General features: G+C 36.8%; 1 protein-coding gene across 1 annotated transcript; it reads left to right on the forward strand.

Annotated features, from left to right (window-relative positions):
* The first annotated feature begins 4,424 nt into the window (after positions 1 to 4,424).
* LOC130744066 (zinc-finger homeodomain protein 8-like) lies at positions 4,425 to 4,937 on the forward strand. The gene has a single exon (XM_057596258.1). The coding sequence runs from the start codon at positions 4,425 to 4,427 to the stop codon at positions 4,935 to 4,937; it is 513 nt and encodes a 170-aa protein (XP_057452241.1).
* Positions 4,938 to 10,312: the final 5,375 nt, after the last annotated feature.

Raw genomic sequence — 10,312 nt, forward strand, 5'->3', positions numbered from 1 at the left:
GACTTTTGGGTAGTTGAGGGAAAATTTTACCACTGAACCACCAAATAGTTTAGTGATCACTAACATTTTTAATAATTTTATCTTAACTTCATATTGTATTTGATCCTTTTTGTTAGTTTTTTTCTTGCTTTCTTTAGTTGTTGCTAGGTGGTTTCTGGGCTTAGTTCTATTGTTCTTGTGGTTGTGTTTGTGGCTTTTGTGGTTTTGGTGTTTGGATTTTTGTGGTTTCGCTTTGTTGTCGTTGCTTGTTTATCCCTTTGAGGAAGGTATCTTCGTGTCTTTTCCTCGCCTATTATCAATTCAATTCTACTTTTGAAAAAAAAAACATTAGCACTCCCATCAGTTTTGCAATTGAACCGATTGCGATGTCATCAACTCGATTCTGACTCAACAATTCGGGAATTCACTCATTCACTCGGCTAAACTACATAATAGTTTTAACTCTGGTCGATCTGAGCTCCTTATTCGATCACTTTTGCAATTGAATCGTCTGCGATGTCATCGACTCGATTCTGACTCAGCAACTTGGACATTTACTCATTCACTCGGCTAAGTCAATTTTTCAAATTCGCAGTCAAACTCAAATTAATGCACTCAAATAATGTTCAATTGGAAGTTAGTTAAAAATTCTGCTTTGGCCAGAAGTTGAACTCACGACCTAAAGGGAGATTACGTGATTACTTACCACCATGCCACTTTGTTTTTGTTAGGGATGGTCCATGTTTAGATACATGATAACGTAATATCATATTTGTCAATAAAATATTGTTAGTTACTCCCTCCAATCCTTTTTATCAGAAACTCTTTGATAAAATCACACAAACCAACGAAACTAATAGTTTTTAGAAAATAAACCACTATGCTTAATTCCAACGATGTCTTTTCCTTTTCACAAGAACAATTATGTTAATTACCACAAATGTTGACAATACTTATTGGGTGCTTGCAATTTCCCTCCAAATTTTTGCATGAGGAATAGGTCTCTTTGCATTGGAATTGATTATTTGACATAATTTAAAAAGAGTGTTTCTTATAAAAATGACCAATTTTTCTTTTTCAAATTATTAATTATAAAAAGGACCGGAGGGAGTATATTATAAATGTTAAATATGTAATATAAACAAAGTCATTAACTCACTGATTCAATCAATGACTCATTGACCCACTACACCAATCGAGTTGATTATCGAGCCGAGTTTTAAAATAAGTCTACATTTGTAACCAAAAGAATTCAATATTTTATTTCAACTACATTAATTGAGTTGATATAAATTAAAGTAGGAGTTACAACCTAAAACAAAAGAACAATATAATTTAATGCAAAAACAAAAGACAATAAATATCAATAAATACACTGAAACCCAAGGTCAACGTATAGTTATTTTGTAAATATTTCAAGTCAAAAATATTAATTGTTTAGTTAATGTTCAAGTCTGACTTTTTAACAACATTAATTGAGTAGATATACATGTATAAGTCATAACGTAACCTGAGAACACAATATAATTTAATGAAAAAATGACATTAAACATCAATTAATGGCCCACTTTGATAAAAAAATTATTTTATTTTATAAAATATCACTGTGAAATGAGTCTCATGTTAAAAACATTGATCGATAATCTCTTTTAAGTGAAAAGTTAGGTGAGTTTGACCCTGATCACCAATATAACTCAAACACAACATACCTAGTTTTTGCTTAAGTGAAAAACATTGTCGGAAAATATAGAACAGGGCACTCTCTTTTTTTTTTTTTTTTGATAAGCTAGGATACTCTCTCTTCTAAAATAATTGTTGTTTAAGGTTATGCACACGATTTAAGAGCTCAAGAATTGACATATAATTTGACTAAAATACCCTTATTAAAGCTGAGTTATATTAAAAAGAGAATGCTAATTATTGGTTAAGTAATTGGTGAGAATTGTGACATGTGAAAATATGAGGTGATAGGTGAGACATATAATATTAAATAAGAGTACACATGGAAAAAAAAATGTGATCAATAGTGTTGATTTCTAAAATAACATTTGTCTTAAAAAATATTCAAAAAAGGTCAAAAACAATTTTTCATTGATTTTGGTCCCTCTAAAACAATGAATTGTTAATTTTAGTCCCTCCATCCATTTTCGTGGCATTTTTTGGCAGTTTAAACTCCCGCTGAAACATTTTGTGTCGGTTAAATACCGTCACTATAATTACAAAAAGCCACAAAATGCCACAAAAAATGAATGGAGAGATCAAAATCAATAATTTACTATTTTAGGGGAACTAAAATCAATGAAAAAATTAAAAGGGGAATAAAATCAATAATTCACTATTTTAGGGGGACCAAAAATATATTTATCGCTAAAATATTTTTTTTGGGTTGAGCTTGAAGGTCTGGATCTTTTGAGGGTGAGCGATTGAGAGATGCTTTGGAGGAGTCCTCTGTGGTCGTTTCTGATCTTTGTTCTAAATCTCGACGACGAGGCAAACCCTAAAAAGATGAGAAAAAAGAGTGTAAGAGTAAGAAGGTCGTGGGAGAAGAATATGTTGACCTTGGTGCGAGTCAGGCTATACTTTCGAGGCCTTGAAGAAGAAGAATCTTGATGGGGTTGTCACTGGTTGTCTATCAGTTGATGACTTGGGTACGTTAAAAGAAAAATGAGGGAATATGTAGATGGTACCGGCGGAGTTTTCATAGCTGTATGGTGTCATGACTAGGGCGAGGAGTGCTCTTCTGATGGCCAAGTATATGGGTTTCACATATGATTATATAGATCATACTGCTTTGAACCGAATAATAGCCGAGATTTATACGCGCATGTTATCTTAGGTGGGGTTGTAGTCTTTTTCTTTGTTTGTCGTTGATCTGGTCCTTCTTGTAGTGAATATTTTTCTTTTGCCCTTCCTTATTTTTTGGGTTGTTGGGCTTGTGGTTCTATAGTGTGGTGAGGCTGTTTTGCTTGGTTGCATTTGTGTTCTTTTGGGACTCTATGTCTTTGTTTGTCTTTGTTTTTTTTTTTTTGGGTTGTTTGGTTTTATTCTACTGTGGGTGTTTTATGGGGTCGGACACTTCTCATATTTTTCCTAGGCTTGACCTCATTTGGGGCATGTTTCCCTCTCGAGTTGTCTTGTGTATTCTTGTCTTATCTCCATATGTATTTATATATTATCATTATTATTTATTGTCACTACATTCCCGTGTCATGATTGGGTATTTTGCGAGCCTGTTGCCTTCCTTGGACGTGGTAGCCATTCCTCAGGCTCCTCCTCTAGAATCGGACCCTAATTCTTCGTCTCTCGTTACCGCCATGGTAGGCCACAATCCTACCATTGAAAGTTGATAGGGCAGAAATTTGAGTGATGCATCACTGAAACAAATGCCGTGCGATTCGATGAGTTATCATGAATCATCAAAGCAACAGGCAAAGCCTGCGTCGAAATTTTATCTAATAAATGCATCCCTTCGAGAAGTCCGAGTTTGTTGCACGTATTAGCTCTAGAATTGCAATGGTTATCCGAGTAGTAGATACCACCAAACAAACTACACCTGGTTTAATGGGTCATTCGCAGTTTCACAGTCTGAATTAGTTCTTACTTACACATGCATGGCTTAATCTTTGAGACAAGCATATGACTACTAGCAGGATCAAGCAGGTAACACCCATTAACAACTTTGTTCATCGATGCTTGCATGCAATAATGAATGGAGAGAAAACAATAACCAAGGAAAGTATCATTCAAGGCAACTAAGATTAAAGAGGTTGAATGGGAAAATTATCCATGTTTCATCTCATGCACCGCATCCAATGAGCAACAAATATATATGCACCACAATTGCTTTAATAACAAATAACTAATGTGGAACATATGTATCACTTTGAAATCCCCCATAGTCCTTACGAGGAGAACTTGATGGAAAAAATATGACAGGCCATACGAATACCTTTCAAGAGGTAGGAAACAAAGGAACTGGAAACATGCACCACCGCAACAACAAGCGATGTGTACTTGAAACAGGATTGCATGTGAACTGTTCGATGCAGAAGCATGAAGTCATCCAGCAAAAACGACACAATAAAAACTCACACACCCTATATGTATTTACATATATACTTTTTGCCTTTAAAAAACAATTAAAAATTTTCTTCTTAAAAAGAAACATTTTTTTTACTTACTAGTTTTTTTTCTACAAAAACTTTTTTACATACTTACTGGAATATAATATATTAAAATAATATATAAAAGGGAGCGGTTGTTTGACTTCTATACGAAAACCTGCAGTGGAGTCTGGTCAAAACATCTACTAAGCCTCGTTCCAAGTGGCAACATTCATTTGGCTCTTCAGTTCTATTTAAGTCTCTCTTATTCATTGCAAACACACAACCTACTATCCCAAAAATTTTCCTTTCATATCATCCATCTTAATGTCAGAGGAAACCATGTCTGATACCGAGATCAACTTTCCCCCACCAGGTTTTGAGCAAGAGGTTGTGTACAAGGAGTGCAAGCGCAATCACGCGGCATCACTAAACTGTGTTTCCTATGATGGGTGCCAAGAGTTTCTCAAAGAAAATGTTGAGAGTAACACCAGAGATGCTATGTTATGTGCTGTTTGTGGGTGTCACCAAAATTTTCATGTGAAAATTAGGGTGAATGGAGAAACTAAACCTAAGAAGGAGATGATGTCGGTGACGCCGAAGAGGAAAAAGAGAACGGTTTTCACACCAAACTCGAAGAACCAGATGAAAGAATTTGCTGAAAGGATAGGGTGGAAACTTACAGCGGCTAAAAAGGAGGAAATTGAACATCTTTGCTTGGAGATTGGAATAAGTCTCAAAACATTCTCAGTGTGGTTGAACAATCATCGTCCTCGAGCGATAAAAATGGAAAAAAAAGTGAATGGAAAAGCTAGGGGCAATCGCCGTACATCATCCTTTCCAATCGGCATTTGAGTTTTTTCCTTAACTGGTCTAATGCGATGTTAGTGCAAAAGTTAACTTTTATTTATGAATATGGGTTAGGATTTCCTTCGTCTGCTTCTTGTCTTTTGTGTTTTTTTCCCCGATGTTTATCTTAAATATGTTCTCTATTTTTGAAGTGCCTGGGTTTTTAGTGGTTTACCTTGGATAACTTCAATTTTCGAGTGGATTGTTATCTTTGTTATGTCAATTTAAATGTGTTTGTTCAATTAATTTCTGTTGCTTATCAAAATTTCATTGATAGTAAGTTTTTTCTTTTGGCATCATTGTTTGCAGCCAAAAGTATATTTTTAAAAAATTATTTCGTCACTAATTAAGAAAAAAAACACCCCAAAACTAGATCTTTTTAACATTATGAGTTAATTATAAATAGTAAAAGTACTCATTCGTCTTTTATAATATACGTTATCTATGTATTTTAGAATCAACAGACAATCGTGACATTTTTTTATAATTATTTTATTTATAAAATTTAAAATAAAATATTACAATTATGCGTTTTAAAGGACTCATTCTCAATCTTGATATGTTTTTTTTGATAGAACGGAAAATTAAATATTACCATCCAGGGATTGATCCCTGGACCTTCCTTACCCAACTCACGTGTCCCTTGACTCTTACCACTTGAGCTATCATTCGGGGACAATCACGATATGTTATTTTAAGTATCAAGAAAGAACGATCAAGAGCATATTTAATTGGAAAGTAATTTTTTTTAAAGAGGCAATTGTATTAAAAGAAACTAAGTGTGGCCTTGGGCCACTACATCATAAGCTACAAGGGGAGAGAGCTAGGAAATAAAGAAACAATTTTGGCTAAGTAATCAGTCACCAGATTTCCTCCCTGACGCACAAACAAAATAGAAAAGAAATAAAAATGAGTACAAAACTTTAAAATCTTGTAAAACAAAATAAAGATATTAAGAACCCCAACGCTTCCAGTTCCAAGCCTCAAACAAGAGTAAACAATCTATCTCCAGGAAAACCTAAAGGAAGCATAAGTCATGGGCCAACGAAAAAGTCCACTGGAAGGCAAGAGCTTCTGCCACCAAGGGAGAAGGAGCTTCCACGGGGTGGAGAGCAATTGATGCCATAACAGTCCTGTCCAAATCTCTAGCAATCATACCAAGCCTGACATCTTGTGACGGTTTGTATGATGCATCAAAATTCAGCTTCCATGTTGGACAGCTCCACGAGGATGGGAGAACTAACATTGGTCGTTCAACACATAATTTAAGAGAAAAGCATACCAATCCCAAGTACTAGAAGAGTTTATCCAGGCACAATCATAGAGGGAATACAAGAATTAATTCAAACTTATGATTCTTGAAAGGAAATCATGATTCTCTCCAAGGGAACCCAAAATCGCAACTCTCTTCTCTCAATTCAACACCAAAAGTGAGTAGAAAACCTAAATGACATTAATTAAAAGGCTGCAACAGAGATGCGCTGGGCTTAAAAAATATGGTGCATATGCGCTCAACTCCAGTGCATTTGTACTTAGCTCTAGTGAGGTGGCGATCGATGATGCGCTTCATTCCAATGCATATGCGCTTAACTCTAGTGAATTGGCGCTGATGCACTAAACTCCAGTGCATATGCATTAGGTCTTGAAAAGTATAAACTCGTTCTCCTAACACTTCTTCACCTCTTTAGCATTTTAGCATTTCTTGGCATCTTTTCACCATCTTTGAGCAGTCCTCCAATCATTTCAGCTTCTAAAACTACCAATTCTAATGTAAAGCGCTGGGTCTTGAAAAGTACATACTCGTTTTCCCAACACTTCTTCATCTCTTAAGCATCCTTTATCATTTCTTGACATTTTTCCCCATCTTTGAGGAATCCTCAAACCCTTTCAGCTTTTAAAACTATCAATTCTAATATAAACCTTCAAAGACAAAGCTCAAGCACAAATAGAAATCACAGTTGACCATCAACAAATAAGATAAAAAAATCACTAAATATCAAAGAATGACACCAAAGATAATTCAAATGCACAACATACTATAAAAAGGCTTAAAACACTACATCAGATACAAGAAAAACACAAAGAAAAACTCAGAAAACCCTAATGAATCATAGGGTCATTACACCCCTATACTTAATGACAGTTTATCCTTGAGCGTAAACACAGGAAAGCTTGTCCTCAAGCATAGAACAAATCACTTCTAAACCAAATTCCAACACTTTCAAACACAAGATACACACTTCAACTAGGAAAGGTCAGTTCATGAACATACTAGTCAAGAAAAACAAGGAACCTAGTGCAGAGAAAGTGAAAATAATAGAAAAGTGAAAATCAGAGTCCACATCAACACTCACAACAAATATGCACTTACAATTAATTATTTAGTGCATCTGACAGTACAGACACTATTCATTAGTTCTGATAATCAATAAAATCAAGGTCAGACAATGGCATGCGATGCAACAAGAAAGAGATTCACACAAGGTTGTATCTTGGCTTAGGGTGTAACTCCAAGTAGGATATAAAATAAGAAAACATAAGGCTACACATATACAAATAGTTAAGTGATCTACTTCATCGTTTACTGCAGAGCATTCATTTTTAAGCACTCAAGGTTCCTTCTCACTTCTCTCCTATTTTATTTTTGAACTTGATTTTTTCTTCTTTTTCATTCTTATTAATTTATTTTTATCTTGCACTCAACACTTTTCATTATTTTTTCAATTCACGCTAGGAGAGAGAGGGAACCTGTACACTAATATTTTTATTTTCTCAACTAACTAAGATCACTTGCACAAATGTCAGCTAAGGGACTAAGAAAATTCCACATTCGGGTTCAACTTGGGCAACTATGAAATAATTGAAACAATGTTTAACAAGCCACAAGCACAACAATATCGAACTGACATGCATTTCAAAGCAGAACCAAGCAAGTGGAAGTAAGTCAGGAATAATTAGAGATCACTCATGACTCAGCAAAAACAAAAGGGTGAGCAGTAAACCTCAATGAACTCTTATCAACACTATTCATTAAAAACACTCCACAGTCTCATAATTCAATCACTTCTTTCAATAGCATGTCATGTTCTAATACACAACGTAGCACAGGTATATCACAATGGACAATGTATTCACTCACTTCTTTGCCCGCTAGGCATGGACAATGTATTTTTCAAGCCAAATTAATTAGTTTGGTTTTATTTTAAACTTTTTTGATGTTCCTTCTAAAAATTTTGATGTCCCTTCCGCATTATTTCCCGTGCTCCATTTTTAGATCTGAATTACGTCTGACGACATTGGTGGTGTGTCAGGTTAAACTAGGACTTTTGCTCAGTTTTTGAACTGAGGCTTTGTTCACACGCTTTCCTGTAAGATCAGGTGTTGTAACACCCCGATTTCGGTGGCGTCACTTTAGTAACCAAAAGAAAATAAAAGCGGAAAAACGTGAATATTTTTTTTTCGATATTTGTTTTCAGTAAATAAAGACTCGTCAGATTTAAAGACGCATCGGCAAAAATAAACACGACTAATATACAATATATATACACTCCCCACAGTAACCAGTAAGCCACGTCACGAGTAACCTCCAGTGACGGGAAAGTAGTGCCTGACGGCAAATATGTACAACACAAAATATAAGGTCAGTATTCTGATATACAGTCCTCCAAAAAGAAAGTAGGTCAGCTCAAAACAGCCCGAAGACCTCCTAATCCGACCAACTCCCTGTGACTCCCGTAAAGAGAACCACACAAAAAGCTAAAGGTCGGGGACCTACCCTGCCCCAAAATGAGAAAAACTGAAGATCAGAGCCACGACGCTACTCCTACCCTAATCCCGACTAGAGGAGTACTACACACCACTCCCAGCTACGCATCACCATGATCGTCGTCTGAATCTGAATCAAAGACGATCACGTCAATGACTGCATCAGTCCTCACAGCGGGTCCCATGGGTACTGTACCCGACCCCAAAACAGCAGCAGCCGCGACGGTGGGTGAGCTAGACGCAGATGAAGCCCCTCCTACAGACAACTCCTCTGAAGGGTCCTCCTCGTCCTCAGGCGATGGTGGTGGTACCACAACTCCAGGGCCACAGTGCACGCCCGGTGGTAGGTTGAAGCTAACCGTGTGGCGTCTCAAGACTCCGTGTGTCAGGTTTCCCATTCGGTCCACGTGGTCCTCCATTATTCGCCCCGTGTAGATGGCTCGGTGACCTGCGGGGTCGACCACCCAAGAGCCCGGGGTGTCCGTGTCTAATAACTCAAGCCTGGTCCCCCCCGAAGGGACGACTATCTCGAACCACTCGGCCATCGACATCTGACAAAAAGGGCATACATAGCCCCCCATACACAGGTAGCACGCGCAAGGGTCAACTCAAAGAATTACATAATAGTACATCCAATAGGCAAAATTTAAATAGTAGCCACATAGGCTTAATTATGAATGTCAACATTATAAATTGCATAACCTGCCAAATAGGAATATATAACATTTGCTGGCAATTAACATATCTCAAACAACGTTAACAGGTACCAAATACAAACAACAACTATAATCAGCATGAATGGTGCATGAAATGCATCTGCAAAGGAACAAGATGCATTCCGGAGGGATGGGCACCAACGAGTCAGCCCTAACACCAGCCACGGTGGGACCATTTCTGCTCGGGTGTCTCTTATACCAAACAAAGTGTAGTCAGATCAGCAGTAAACCCGCAGGCCTGCCTTTTCCGTCTGCTACTAAGAATCACCGCAGTGTTCTTACAAGGAAATCCGGATCTTATGACCATTTTTGGAATCCAACGAGGTCCGGCATCCCACTGTGTATTAACCTCAATGAGTGCATAAATGCAAGTGGTTAGCCAAACAACGTCTCCGACCTCACTCGTCACGTCGTCACGTGTTCTAGCTAACTAATTGTCTCTAAAAAGAATACCCTAAGGTAAATGTCGATTCTGCGACAATAGACAATTAATTATGAAAAGTAACTCATGATGATTTCTCGAATCATCCGACTCATCTCCATCCGATGGTCAAAAACTGCTCAGCGAGCAAAAAGTACCAATGTACTTGGAAACTACCAATTTCCCGGCTTATCTTTCAGATAGCCCAACAACAAATCAGCTAATCGAGCGAAAGAGCACCAACATACTCAGAAACTTATTAATTTTCCCGACTTATCTTTTAGATAGTCCAACAACAAAACTGCTCATCGAGCAAAGAGTATCAACATACTCGGAAACTCATTAGTTTCCTCAAAACTTGGACTCGGCGACACTTCTCATTTTCCAAAAACTAATATTCATGTCTTAAGCTCTTAATTGAATTTGTAATCATTAATTAAAGGTATAGAGGTTGTTTAATGTCTTATGAATTTTCCTTG

The sequence above is a fragment of the Lotus japonicus genome, chromosome 3 (assembly GCF_012489685.1).
Source record: "Lotus japonicus ecotype B-129 chromosome 3, LjGifu_v1.2".
NCBI classification, from domain to species: domain Eukaryota; kingdom Viridiplantae; phylum Streptophyta; class Magnoliopsida; order Fabales; family Fabaceae; genus Lotus; species Lotus japonicus.